The sequence below is a fragment of the Danio rerio genome, chromosome 25 (assembly GCF_052040795.2).
Source record: "Danio rerio strain M-AB ecotype USA chromosome 25, GRCz13ab, whole genome shotgun sequence".
NCBI classification, from domain to species: domain Eukaryota; kingdom Metazoa; phylum Chordata; class Actinopteri; order Cypriniformes; family Danionidae; genus Danio; species Danio rerio.
In genome coordinates this window covers 18,632,184-18,647,407 of record NC_141045.1, presented here as the reverse complement: position 1 = coordinate 18,647,407, position 15,224 = coordinate 18,632,184, and the positions used below count along the sequence as shown (strand labels likewise).

Below are 15,224 nucleotides of genomic sequence, written 5' to 3'. Positions count from 1 at the left end.
TTACAAAAAAAGTCCTTTATTTCATTTGGATTCCAGTAAAGAACAGTTCCGGTATTTAGCTGTATAATGACATTACTGAAATTCCCTGGATGCTGTAAGAGTGATTCGCCAAGCCATTTAATGCACAGGGCTGAACATGACCTCCGTGACAAAACTGTTGTAAAGTGCACTGCTGAATTAAGCAACAAAGGGGAAAAAAAAACGCAGACTATCCATCTACTGAAAAACAGAGCAGTCTGACATCTAGTACAAAAATAAATGCTAAATACTTAGAGCGCCCGAGCACAAAAATATTATTTCACAGATAGGAACAGGAAATGATTACTGTTTTCAGCAGGGCCAACTATTAGTACCACCCACATCATGACATTCAGTTTGGACAGCGCGTTTTGATACTTTATTTCTTGTCATATCGTGTCGTCTTTACTTCCTCCCCCCCCAAACCCACATCCTTCTTTAGACAGTTATTCTCATATACAAACATTATGAAGACTTCAACTTACTTGCTAAAGTATCTATACACGTGTATATATATATATATATATAAAGGGGGGACAGAATGGACTGAAAACACGTCGGGAGTTTTCATATACAAAAATAGCGAAGGGCATCTGATTGAACATTTTTGTAGAGAACTTTACGTGCGACCTTTCTGCAGCATTGAACAAGATTAAAGTCATATGCAAACACACCAAAAAAATATAGTAGGAATGGTTAATCCACTGCACTTAAAAGTACATTCCTTCTCTTTTACTGATGCTAAGATTAGTTTACTTTTTGTCGTATAGCACCACTGTAAAGATTTCAATTATAGCCTCTTTTGCAACCTTTGCAGTTATTAGTGTAATTTAAAGACACAGTACACCAACAAATGAACATTTGGTGTTCATTTACTCACTCATTGTCTATCTGAGGTGTAGATTACTTGTTTTTTTATAGAGTAAAAAATTTGTCAATCATTTATAAAATGAAAATGTAATGCTAACAGCATTTTAAAAGTCAAAACATTTATATACAGGCAACACTAAATTAATACCCATAGATCTTAATGATAGATTGAAGTCTTACGTAGCAAGTAACGTTGTAAAAACTCAGTTTCTTGCACAGACCAGTTGTTTAATGTATTATTAAGAGTAATAGGCATTAATTCTGCTTTGTCTGCAGGAATATGTTTTCTGTGACATTTCCAAAGAATCACTTTTTGTGAGTAAATCAACTGCAAAATGTAATTTTTGAGTGAACTATCCCTTTAACAATCACTTCTGCATGATGAAAACTACATTTTCCTATTGGCTGATTGCTTTAAACTATGCACCGGAGCAATGCTTTGTTCAAAAGCATAATAATTACTCACTTTTCATTAATAATCTGTATGCCGGTTGTGTCTAGATCAGTAAACACACTAATAAAAACAATAAAATGAGGAAAAAGGTGCTACTTTACGACAGGAAGACCATTTAACAAGAAAAAATGACACATCTAGCTGGTATTTGCATCGAACCACTAATCAGTTGCTGGTGAATTTCGCCTTATTTGTGTGTTGAACGTGAACTTCTATACAAAAGCAGTATAAAAACATTAGTTCCGGAATAAGAAAGATGCTTCGTATGGACGTCTGATCTTCATCAGATCAAAATTTAGCAGGGAAAAGTTCATTTGCAGCCAGCCACTTTGGGGTTGGAGTAAATATACACATATAAAAAAGCTTTATATACACACAGAATCAGCTTATAATACATATGGATCTGACACAGAGCCACTCTTTCTTTTTTTCTCCTTTCAAAAAAAAAAAAAAGAAAGTCTTTTCAGTACACTATGCTCATATTACGGTGAGTTTGGAGGTCAAAGGTTGGCAACGGGAACGTCAAAAAGGTCACAAAGGCCCTCCGTTTCATCCAGGTTATAGATGTAGTCATGGTCACCCGGAGGAGGGGAAAGACGGAGGAGCGGAGAGAAAACTACGAAAAAAAAAGAGAGGAGTGATATTGTGGCTAGGCTTGAAACCGTTGCTCGCTTTTCATCTATCTTTATTGGTTATGATATAATACAATAGTGTTCGCATGACATTGTTTGCCATGTACACAATCATTGCATTTTTCATTTCTGGTTTAGTAATAGAGCATGTACAGAAGGCCTGACTTATGATCGGGTTTACCTTCTGATGACATCAGCTCCTCCAGCAAATCTGTACTCATTATTTCTGAGGAGGAAGGAGGAAATATGTGAGAAATATGAAAGTGATTCTTTCTTGCGTCACCTATGTGTTTCAGTCACGCACATTAGCAGGAGATGATTATGATAAACGTGAGAAGGAAGAGAGAAAGTCAACTTTAAACTGCTTCTCACCTTTAGGGTCAAACATTTCTGAAAGTTCTTTGGGGAAGTCTAGCACTGAAGAAAAAAGCAAAGTGAAACAGAAAACCAAGTTAGAATCGATTTTAAAAATATATAAAATGACAAAGAAACGAGGAAAATCAAGCAAATATAACAATTCAGATTAGAGTTTACTTTTTGTTTTGACAGAATTGTTTTCGAATTTACAGGTACTTACAATCTGAAGGGTCGGTTTTGATTGGTTCAAAAAGCGTTGAGGAATCAGGAAGTGAAGAGCTGTCCAATGAAGCGGATGACTGCAGCTGCTGGGTGTCTGTTGAAGGTGTTGGATTGGCTGTTGTATCTGGGGTGGAGGTGCTTGAAATGTCTGCAAACCCAGAGTCAAATTAAATTGAATAGAATTAATAGTGAATACATATATTAACGTTAAAATTCAAGAAATTATGCATCGTTTAACATCATAATTAAATTTATTATTAAATGTACAATTACATTACAATTATGATTGTTTCATGATTGTAAATTGTAATAACATTTTTGGAACTCTTACATGAGCATGACTCAAGCATAACTAGTTTTATTCTGTATTTTTTTTAATAAAATTTTAGACAATACCAACGTTACACTTTAGAAGAGTTAAAACTATTCTTCAACATTTTTTTATAGATCAGAATTAATATTTTTGCTATATAACACTAACAAAAACAAATTTTACACTAAAACAATTGTTTTTCCAGTTCGATTTATGATAAATATTTTAATCTTTCCTGGAGAGACTTAAAAAATATATATCAAAGTGCTCTCAGTATAAAATTTTTGTCTAGTATAAATTTTTCACATTTTAACTGTTTACACCAAAGACGAAGAGTTAGTCAAAGGTCACTCTATCAACAATGCTGTCTGCCTTCAGCTCCGGTGGCACGAGCGTCAAAATTCAGTACATTAAACTTGTATTTAAAGGAGCCATTGCCGCAGATCAGCAAATCAGTTACATTCCTGCTTAAAACATGCTTTCTAGTGTGTTTGCTAAATATTGCAAACTTTTTATCAAATTAATTTAGCAATGGAAAATCAAGTTGCATGTGGCGAGGATTTTGCACCACTTAAATATCCAATATGTGTCCATATGTCTGAAATATTCTGAAGCAGCAATACTGTTTTGTGTTGTCACATGAGATTACCGCTTTTTTAAATGAAAAAAAAAAAAAACATTTAAGCACATCAGTAACTCGCCAGTAACTTTTTAAAATCTATGTTCCTGTGAGAAAACATTTTAAATAATTGGAAATCCGGCGATCGCAATAACCGAACCCTTGGGAACAACTGTGGTTGGAACCACAGTGCAGTTACTGTGTCCTCTGGAATCCTCTACAGCAGTGGACTTCTACATTCCGATTTCTTGCCGCTAAACTGCATCATAGCTCATTACCATAAAATTAACTTGATTTTAACTCTCCTCAATGCCCACACAGGCGAAGACATGCCGTGCTGCTCCTAGTCACTTATCGCCACCGACTCAGATTGAAAATGAGTAACTGCTTTGACGCTCTCGACGTTTCCAGTGTGAACGTATAGTAATTAAACATTGAGAGGCTTAACAGGGGTTACAAGTTGGTGGAGCATCATTGTCCAATTGATATGATGAGTTTGTATATTTACTAATTATAAGTTTAATTTTGGAGGGAGGAATTAAACATTCTATCACTCTTTTATGCTGCCTCATTTATTATTCACATTACAATGTAAATTTTATTGAATTACTGAAAGTGAATGAAATTTTAAAAGGTTATTATCACTTCTTTACCGATGTTTAATTTGCATGTTCTCTCAACTTTATTCTCCCAGTTCTTTAAATGGAATGATGCATATACAGTGGCCAGGTCATTATGTGATACTGGTGGATGAAAACGTTTCCTGACTCGCTCCTCCAAAAACGCCCTAAACTTACTCAATAATATTTCGTTCTGGTGACTGTGCAGGCCATAGGGATTGTTCAACTTTCTTATCATGTTTAATGTCACCATTTTTGCTGTGTGTATTAGTGTATTATCATCCTGGTACATGGCACAGCCTTCAAGATACAATGTTTGAAATATTGGGTGCACATGGTCCTCCAGAATGGTTCCGTAGTCCTTGGCAGTGACGCGCACATCTAGCACAAGTATTGAGACAAGGGAATGCCATGATATTGCACCCAAAACCATCACTCATCTACCACATGCTTCACTCCAGGCATGCAATAATCTGGGTGTACACTTCTTTGGGGCTTCTCCACACCGTAACTCTCCCAGATTGGGGAAAGACTGTGAAGGTGGACTCAAGAGATCATTACATGTTTCAAATTGACCACAGCCCAAAATTTTCATTGCTGGCACCATTGAAACCGATGTTTGGCATTGGCACAAGTGACTAAAGGTTTGGCTACAGCAGCTCGGCCATGACCCTGTGGAGCCCCCGACGGTTTTGGTGGAAACAGGAAAGTTGAGGTGCAATTCTGCAGTGAATTGGGCAGCTGTGGTTTTATGTTTGTTGGATACAATCTTGTGTGCATTGCGATATTTTAAGCAAAACTGTGCTATTACTTTAATTAAACCTTCACACTCTGCTCTTACTGGTGGAATGTGCAATTCATAAAGATTGGCCACTAGGATGGTCAAATTTATTCATGAAACCTCCAAAACTAAATTGGCCAGTGTTTCAGTTTCATTGTCAAACCCCTCTAAATGTGGGTTTTATATGTATTATAAAATACACTGCAGATATATATATATATATATATATATATATATATATATATATATATATATATATATATATATATATATATATATATATATATATGCAGAGAAACACAAATTACATCACAGTATTTAATCAAAATATATCCTGCATTGTACCTGTGTCTGCCACAGCAGGAGGGCCAGAGTTTGTGTTGGGAGGGACGGTGGTTGTGGTGATGGCGGTGTTGCTGGTGGTGGTTGTGCTGGGACTCTGGCAGGTGGAGGCGGGAGATGGTGTACTGTTAGCTGTGGGTTTGGTGGGTGCAGCAGCAGCAGAGGTAGTTGAAGCGGGAGTGGACAGGTTTTGAAGCATGTCGTCTGGCGGAGGCACAGGCAGAACCACTGGAGAAGAACTAGAGGGGTCTTTATTCACCAAGAGCACCTCGATGGGACCTGCAGAGCTCTTCAGGTGAATCTGGTACTTCTTTTGTCCATTGACATGCTAATAAAATAAAAAGGTGACGTGCTTGTTGTTAAAACAACATGTGAAATGCAAATGAAATGTCATATATATATATATATATATATATATATATATATATATATATATATATATATATACACAAGTGTTAAAGAAACAATAGATCATAACTACAGTAATTATTGGTAGGATAATATATTTCATCTTGCACTCATAAAAGTATTCAGTGGGTTTTCATACAATTATCATAGAAAGTTACATTTTAACATGGAAATGAGGTGCTGTGTAGTTCTACTTATGAATTTTTGTTTAATCTAAATGCAGGACATTATGGATGACCATGTTTAATTTCAATATAATTATTTCAAACTATTTACAAAGAATATTTTAGAAATTGTTTTACTCAACATTAAATCTGCACCTGCATTGTGTGTCCTCAGAGAACAAAAAACTGTTTCAATACCAGTTTTATTAGGTCTCGAAATTTCGATCATTCTGGTCACATATGCACCCGAAATTGTATCTTTGCGACCTCAAAATATATTTTGGAGCGTTTGTGCGAGTGCATTAAATTGTTGCCGTGCAACTGTTTTTCACTGCAAAATGTTTACTGCATGCACAGATTTAGGATACAATGCATTCCACCATGTAAAATGTAAAGCGCTGAAGATGAGAGAATGAAAATCACTCTGACAGATTTTGTTTTAGAAACCACCTAAAGGTACAAATAATAGCACATTTGATTAGACATACACTTTTCGAAGAGTGGATAAGACTACTAAAGCCACTCACTGTAAAATCTGTGTGACAGAGTTTTCAGGTAACAGTTTTTGCTACTGAATCTACACATTTTAAGCGTGGGGTGTTCTGCTTAATTCCTAATTTTTTTTTCAGGATGACTTTATATGCAATACACCTGTTAATATTAAATTTGTAGTAACATAATTCTTGATGGGTGCGACTAAATGTTGGCTGGTGCGACTACATTTTTAAAGTTAGGAGCACCAGTGCTTCCAAGCAAAAAAGTTAATTTGAAGCCCCGTTTATAAATATTTTTCATCATAAATACTCCTAGATCTGTGAATTGCTCATCCTCTCAGCACGAGTTGTTCATGTTTTAACAAGAAATGTGTAGTTTAAAATAATTAACTGATTTCTTTAATCTGCAATTAAACTAAAAAAAGAAATGTGACATTTATAAAGACAATGATGAATATGAACTGATGAGAACTGTGAAATATATATAAAAAACACACAGAACTTACCGATTCAGGCACAGGAACTTCTAACTGTGTTCCTGAAGGAGCTCTAATTGCAAGAAGAGTGTCACCTAGTGGCAAAAAATACAGAAGACTTTCTTCATTCTTTCATTAGAAAACATTAATATATGAAGCATTATTAGGGGCAATATTTATCGTTCAGGAAACATTGCAGCTTTTTTGAGTGTCTAAATGGAAAAACCAACCTTTGAAGCAATTGCAGAGATCTTGATGTGTTACATATGCCAGAGTGAGTCAAGTTAAGGACATACAGTGAATGTAACCTACTATAAATAAAAAGAAACTTCACTAATAAAGGCATTTTAATGTATTGAAAGAGCTTAAAAGGAAAAAGAATATATAAAAAGTTAAACATTAGCTGTGTAAATTTACTATCCCTCAGGCCATCTAAGATACAGGCGACTATTTCCTTGAGTAGAACAAGATTATTCACTTAAAATGTTGTCCTTGGTAATTAATAAAATGTAAATCAACAGCTACTGGCATTTTGGCAGTTACAGGCAACATACACAGGCATAACGAAATTAATATCCGGGGCACCTGATAAAAAACTATGGTCTTATGAATTGAAATGATAACACTATTCATGCCACTTTTACTTTAAATCCACAGCCTTAGTAACAGTTTGCTCTTTAGGGGTGCAACAGCTCAATTTACTCACGGTCCAGTATGCATCACTGTTTTAGAGTCACAATTTCAGTAAGGTACAGTCTGTGCTATGCTCAGGAAAAACATGCCTACAGAACAATTCAAAGAACAATAAACACATTTATTTGTTAACAAACACCTGACAATGCAACAGCTTCACACACGACTGTGGATTTGCATGTTCTCGCATTAATTAAAGTAGGGCATTTTGAAAATTGTAAGGAAATTGCTTAAGAAAATAAGCTTATATTTCCCCTTTTTCTGTTTTACATTTTTACTCAACAGTCTCAACCAACTATGCAGATAATAATTATGTCAACACATCTTAATAATTGAGCACTTTTAAAGTATTGATTACTTCTGTTTACATTATGCTTGCATTACCGAGGCAACAGCGCATCGTTATTTATGATTTTATTATGATTCCAGAGAGCTGTTTCACTTAGCACCATCGTAGTGAAAGAAACTTATGCCGACTTTAGCTTGATTTTGACTTGCCGACAAATGCCTGAAATCAGAGGCAAAATGGTGCTAGTTCATGCAAGGGACAATCACACAACATGAACTATCCAAAATGAATCTGAGAGAATCGCTGCTGAGTCACCGATGCCCGTAGCGATTCAAATCATGCCATGTGATACGAGTTTAGACTGAAAATACATCAGCGATCACATACAGCTAATGAGAGAGCAGCATTCACTAATGTGGGTACCTGCAGGCCAGCGAGAGGATAGGGGAGAAGTAAAAAGCACTCATTTTCAGTTTATTTGGACTCAAGAAATGGAGGAAAAACTAGTGGAAAGTTGGCAGGAGCACCCGTGTCTGTTTGATATGTCATCTGAACAATATCACAATCAGGTCAAAAAAGAAAAAAAGTTGAGGAGAAATTGCTAATTACCTTCAAACCCAAGTCAGCCAATATGTACATTTTCTACCCCATTAAAGGCTTCTTTCTGGTTATGTAGTTAATAAATAAAGATATACAGCGTGTTTTTGATTGTGAGATGTAGTCTGGACAAAGTTGTCTGCGATTCTTCCTATCGTAAAGTCATACAGTGTGAAACCCCCTGTCGCCGTTCCATCTTGCAGTGTAAACAAAGCAGCGGCAAAATGCTAGACCAGATAGTCATGCAGTGTGAAAACATCCGTGACACGACTACTTTGAAAATCATGCAGTCTGAATTCCGCATTAAGCAAAGGGAGAGTGTTCGGCTCTTCTCTCTTATTTCAACGGAAACGGTACATAGAAAAGAAAACTGTTCTTAGCAGGCAGCGGGTAAACAGAGTAGAGGGAGTGATCAGGTGTGGAAGAACACCCAGAAGGAGTGGGTATGAAGTAACAGACCTGTGGTATGTCCATGTCCGAAAAGGATGCTTCTGAGTCTGGACACAGACCTCGATCCGCCTGTTGGTGACCACTGATCTAGGCTATCTTTGCAACAACAACAAAAAATGGCAATCGTTATGGTTTTGTGTCTGTCTGAATTTATATTGAGTGTCTGATTAAACGCTGACAGCAGCGCGCTGTGATTTGGTCTCACCTGTGCATTTGCAATGTTGCCAACTTAGTAATTTTGTTGCTAGATTTTGCAACTTTTTTATATACTACCCTAGCAACTTTTTTTCAATAAGCACCTAGCAACAAATTTAGCAATTTTTAACAATCATTTGGCTACTTTTAGCAATTTTAAAAAGTGACTCAAAAGAGCAGTGGCTGCAGGCTTCACTCAGCTGCTAGCTGCTCAACTGTTAATTTACTGATATTTGTTAACATGTAAAATTGTTGGTAATTTATTTAGCAATAAATTTCAATAGTGCTACAATTGTCTTCACTTTCACAAATGTGTTAATTTCACAAGTTAAAAAAGTACACAAGCTGTGATTGTTTAAAAGAATGTAACTGTTCATTATCAGTGTTTTATTTAAAAATAAAACTAAATTATCAAAAAGTGTTTGTAATACTTTTACAAATAGTCAACTCTATTTTTCATACAAATCTAAATGGACATATTTCAAATAATGTTTTTGCTGAGATGGCCAGTCAATTTGAGAAAACGTTCATAATTTTGCATATTGCATAAAGATGTAGTTTTGAGATGCGGTTACGCAATGTCATCACGCAAAGTAATTTGTTAATAAGAACCTATGTACTGTGCATTTGAATGTATTGTTTTAACAATCTAATACACAGTGCCTTAGAGAATAGATACATGACAGGCTTACGTTTGTCAGATACTATGTGATGATGTCACTGATATGCAAATTAGTGTGTGACGTTATTTGGCAACATTTAGCTATTTTTAGGGCAGGCTTTATCTACTTTTCATTGAAAATAGTTGGCAACACTGCGCATTTGTGCTTTATCTCCTTCACTTGCCAAGCTGAAACGCACAGAAACTCCACATGCACACGCCGACATGTGAGGAAACGTGATGTCAACAACACATTTACATACTAAGAGGTGATTGGACAGGTCTTTGCACGTGCAATGGATGGGAAAGGTAATTGGAAGAGTACAAAGGTGGAACATTGCTTTTTTTCAGTTGTTTCTATTGACAAACCAGTATAAAAATGCATATTCTGAACAGCGGATCACAGGACACACTTAACCTTAGAAGAACAACAGGTCGATACTTTTGTTCACTGTTGCATCCCTATTGCTCATCCATAGTAACATACATTAATATTGTTTTGCCTGTGTATGTTTTTTTTTTTTGACTCAAAGTTAAAATGCATTTTACAAATCACCATAGTTTCAGCTAAAAATAATCTTTAATGTTCCACTGAAGAGATCAAACGTCACAGTCATCTTGGGCACACCATAAGCGTGATTAAATTAACACTTAATTATTTTTTTTAGGTGAACTGTTCCTTTAAACACGGCACAGTGAGAACACCACTCAGAAAACAAAAAAACGATTGAGGCATCTAGAAGGATATGGGCTGTTTAGCGAGTCGTCGGTCACATTCTTGATGCTCTGCTGAACCCAAACTCTCTGCTGGTCCAGTTCATGCTCCCTTCTGTCCAGATCCTCCAGTTCCAACTTGAGATCTATCAGCTTGTCTGCAATCTCGCGCGTGTTGCAACCCGGACCAACACCCCTACAAACATACAAAAATAGAAACAGACATTTAGATCAGATGAATTAGTTGACATTGAAGCAGACGTGTTTCTAAAACATAAATAGCAAGAGCAATTAGAAGTACTTTTGTGGCGGTCTACTAAAATAAACCTTTAATCATTTAACTGGCCAATTTTTATGTAATATTTCAAATTATAATAATAATAATAATATAAACATTGCTGCCATTCAAATTTGAAATGATTTTAAGACTGCATTTATCAGATCAAAAATACAGTAAAATAGACAAGTTCGTAGATAAACTTCATGGTGGCTTGACAAAGTCTCGTCTGAAAGTTTGAATTAGCTTTAAAGTTTAAATCATTGGTTTATATATTTATTTCACAAATATTATAGCTACAGCTAAAAAATTTTAAACACTTTATTTGCATTCAATATGCTTTCTATTAGGGCTGGGCCTAAAACAATATTATATTGAATCACAATAAAATTCATGTCAATAACGATGATAAGCTCTGGATTTTTACTCAACATTTATCCTAATCACCAAGGATCAGCCAATCACACAGTGGATATATGCAACAACAGAAATCTATAATTTTGTTGGATTCACCGAAGTTTTGGTCGCCGAAAATTATCGGCTGGAAATAGGTCCTGCTGAGTCACCCAGTATTGTTTAGCACTCTCGTTTCACTTTCCCACCAGCAGTTCACTTTCCTGCCTGCAGTATCCGTCTTCAGTCATTTTTAGGATACTCTTTTTAAAAGTGGAAGCATTAACAACTTGTTTTAATATAGTTATCGTTTAATGTAGAATTTAAATATCGTGACAGCATTTTTGCCATATCATCCAGCTCTACTTTCTATTAAAACAACGTCACTTTTGTGAATTGAATGCGAAACCAAACAGCACATTTTTTAACAATGATAAAATCTCCGTAGCTATGCAATAATAAGCAGACATGTTTGAATAAAAACCACTGACCATATCAAAATAAATCTTAAAAAGCAGCATATTTTTGCATAATTAACATTAAAATTACACAACAGAAAAAAAAGACAGCTCAGGTTCTTTGAAATTGGAAGTAGGGCTGCACAATATATCGTTTCAGCATCGATGTATGTATCCACAATAATCATTATTTTGCTTACCACACTGGCAGATTAATTAGCTTGTTTAAAGGAAAATCTCACTTAATTTTGACTTATTATTTCTGAAAGTGAAAATAAATCTATGTTTTTAGATATGTGGACTAGAAACAAGGCAATCCCAAGTAATTTACATTGTGATTACCGAATTTCAGTACCTAAACACTTATTAGACTATAAAAAAGTCAAGTAGAGAATTCAAACCATCTGGTAAAACTGTATTTATATTGCAATATTTATCACAAAAATATATTTTCTAATATTCCAATACAATGTAATGGGGCCCCAACTTTTTTACCCTTGAGCACAAAATATTTTATTTTGAGAAAAATGTATAATATTTTCTAGCAGTAAACATGCCAGACTACGTAATTAACCTAATTAACCACAGTTAACCTTGAAAACTTTTATTGTCTCATGTTTGTTAGGAGCCTACTAAAATATATAAATATATTGATGCAAAAAGCTAATAGAGGAGTGACCAACAAATATAGGAGTCAGTATATTGTCACCTTGGAATTATAAGGTTCTATCTACGCGTTTTTATTTTTATTAAAAGTATTAAAACGTAAACAACAACAAAAATATCCCATAATGTAAATAAGTTGTCATTTAATAAGAATATGTCAATAACTTAATTTTGACAAAAATGGCAGATAGAACCTTATAATTCTAAGGTGACGATATGTCCACATGAAAGCTTCTGCATCTTACTTCCACTGGATGCTGTTTTTGGATTTCTTCTCGATGAGTCCAATCCCTTCCAAAACATTGGTGATGTCATAGATGCGCCGTTTCTGCCTTACAGCCAAAGTATCTGCAGCCTAAAACCACATCCAACAGAACAGATGATTAAATATAAAGTTTTTATTGCATATTGAAAATGTTTTATATACGCAATACTAAACACAACAGTTGACTTAAAAACACTTGATCATTTACAAATGTTCATTCTTTTTAAATGTTAGTCATATTGTGAAAGACTTGTCTGGTCACCATTCACTAGAAGTGCATCTTAACTCAGTGTAAAGAAAGTGAATGGTGACCGAGGCTGTCATTCAGCCTAACATCTCTTTTAGTGGTCCCACTAAAAACTAATGTTCGGAACAAATATGAGAGTGAATATATAGACAAAATGCTAATTTCTTTAAAATGTACCGTAACTAATCTAAGAGATAAAAAAATCAGATTTGACAAGCAACCGAACTAGATGCGGTCCACTTCGAGTAGCGCCTGCGCAAATCTAAACTCCAAACAACATAGGACATTTCAAAACAACATATTTGCATTATAATATATTTATACATACAAAAACCAGGTTTAAACTCTAAAGCATGCTTTGCAACTCCACCATTTGCATAGGCCTAAATTTCCCAAAACTTCAGAGCACGTGCTTGTTTTGAAGGCTTTTGTTTGAGTTTTCAGCCCGGATGGAAACTACTTTTCCACCGCAAATAAACTCCAGCGTACAACAACAAACACCGGAGCGGATTATAGAACTGCCGACTGCAGTGACATTACATTTGCAACTTGTTAGCTGACTAGTCTAATTTAGTAAATGAGCTAGTGTATTGTCGTGGGAGTTGAGTGAGGGGATGTGCGTGCACGCGACCCCCTCCTCCCTTAGCAAAGCAACTTTTAGGCAACTTTTACAAGATCTGCAGTTTATCTGTATTCATGCACATTTTAAAAGATAAACGCGGTGCATGCGCGTGTGTGATATTGTACAGATGTATAGGTGATGGTGATGAGCTGATGTCGTGCTTACAGCTTTCAGATCCAGCACTCCGTCCTTCGCTTCCTGCAGTAGAGTCACAAATTTGGTGGTGAGCAGTCCGAGACTTTTCTCGTGGCGACTGGGGGTCTGCGGCTGCAGCGACTCTCCCATCGCTCCCAGGTCGTTTCTTCCGGTTTCTAAATCCATCAGGATGATGTTGAAGTATTAATAAATCCCCGCAGTTGTGTTTATGGTTGCATAAATAACGCTTTTTGCTTGCTATATCGCTGACAGCACCGCTCCTGCCGCGTAAACGCTCGACTCCCGTCAACGACCGGCGATTTGCGAACCATGGACGGGAAAGTTGTCCACAAAATGACAGAGCTGCGACCGCCGTTCGGGGTCTGGTCCGGTTTGGGACACGGATCACCCCAACCCAGATGGCCTAACAGAACAGGAGGTCTTACGAGCACCAGTGCTGAGCTGCTTGAATGACTGAAGCCGTTGAAGGCGCAGTGCATCATGGGATGACCTGATAAAAAAATTGGAGGGTTCCTGCATTGCGTAAAGCGGCCTGAGGGGGGCGATAAAAGCGGCGACGTTGAACTGAAGCGACCATGTGGGGGCTACAGACACCGGTTTTTCTCTTTGTCGTGTGCTAAATTGAAAAATGCAAAGTTTTCCATTCACAGATGTTGTCGTATTTGAATAATTGACCCTTAATATAATTAAAACAACATATTTGCTGTTTTTTGTTGCATTTTACATCAATTTTTATTTTGCCTGATTGTTTTATCACTAAATGGACGGACGGACAGATAGATAGATAGATAGATAGATAGATAGATAGATAGATAGATAGATAGATAGATAGATAGATAGATAGATAGACAGACAGACAGACAGACAGACAGACAGACAGACAGACAGACAGACAGACAGACAGACAGACAGATAGATAGATAGATAGATAGATAGATAGATAGATAGATAGATAGATAGATAGATAGTTAGACAGACAGTTAAATGCAAAGATGATATATAGATAGATAGATAGATAGATAGATAGATAGATAGATAGATAGATAGATAGATAGATAGATAGATAGATAGATAGATAGATAGATAGTTAGACAGACAGTTAAATGCAAAGATGATAGATAGATAGATAGATAGATAGATAGATAGATAGATAGATAGATAGATAGATAGATAGATAGATAGATAGATAGATAGATAGATAGATAGATAGATAGACAGACAGACAGTTGAATGCAAAGACAGATAGATAGATAGATAGATAGATAGATAGATAGATAGATAGATAGATAGATAGATAGATAGATAGATAGATAGATAGATAGATAGATAGATAGATAGATAGATAGATAGATAGATGCAAAGATGATAGATAGATAGATAGATAGATAGATAGATAGATAGATAGATAGATAGATAGATAGATAGATAGATAGATAGTTAGACAGACAGTTAAATGCAAAGATGATAGATAGATAGATAGATAGATAGATAGATAGATAGATAGATAGATAGATAGATAGATAGATAGATAGATAGATAGATAGATAGATAGATAGATAGATAGATAGATAGATAGATAGATAGATAGTTAGACAGATAGTTAGACAGATAGTTAGACAGACAGTTAAATGCAAAGATGATAGATAGATAGATAGATAGATAGATAGATAGATAGATAGATAGATAGATAGATAGATAGATAGATAGATAGATAGATAGATAGATAGATAGATAGATAGATAGATAGATAGATAGATAGATAGATAGATAG

General features: G+C 35.6%; 1 protein-coding gene across 2 annotated transcripts; it reads right to left on the bottom strand.

Annotated features, from left to right (window-relative positions):
• Nucleotides 1-13,928, bottom strand: e2f4 (E2F transcription factor 4). Of its 2 annotated transcripts, NM_213432.2 has the most exon segments (10): nt 1-1,958; nt 2,156-2,200; nt 2,347-2,391; nt 2,552-2,701; nt 5,232-5,556; nt 6,801-6,865; nt 7,001-7,044; nt 10,404-10,565; nt 12,409-12,518; nt 13,463-13,928. In NM_213432.2, coding segments are annotated over 10 exon segments (1,218 nt in total). In that variant the 5' UTR covers nt 13,619-13,928; the 3' UTR covers nt 1-1,842.
• Nucleotides 13,929-15,224: the final 1,296 nt, after the last annotated feature.

Excerpts from the sequence above, each read along its gene's own strand:
- e2f4 (XM_087310612.1), bottom strand. The coding sequence starts at position 13,618 with ATGGATTTAGAAACCGGAAGAAACGACCTGGGAGCGATGGGAGAGTCG. Across the intron at positions 12,519-13,462 it reads GAGTGCTGGATCTGAAAGCT|GCTGCAGATACTTTGGCTGT; the intron begins GTAAGCACGACA and ends ATGTGGTTTTAG. Across the intron at positions 5,557-6,800 it reads AAGTTCCTGTGCCTGAATCG|CATGTCAATGGACAAAAGAA; the intron begins GTAAGTTCTGTG and ends TTATTTTATTAG.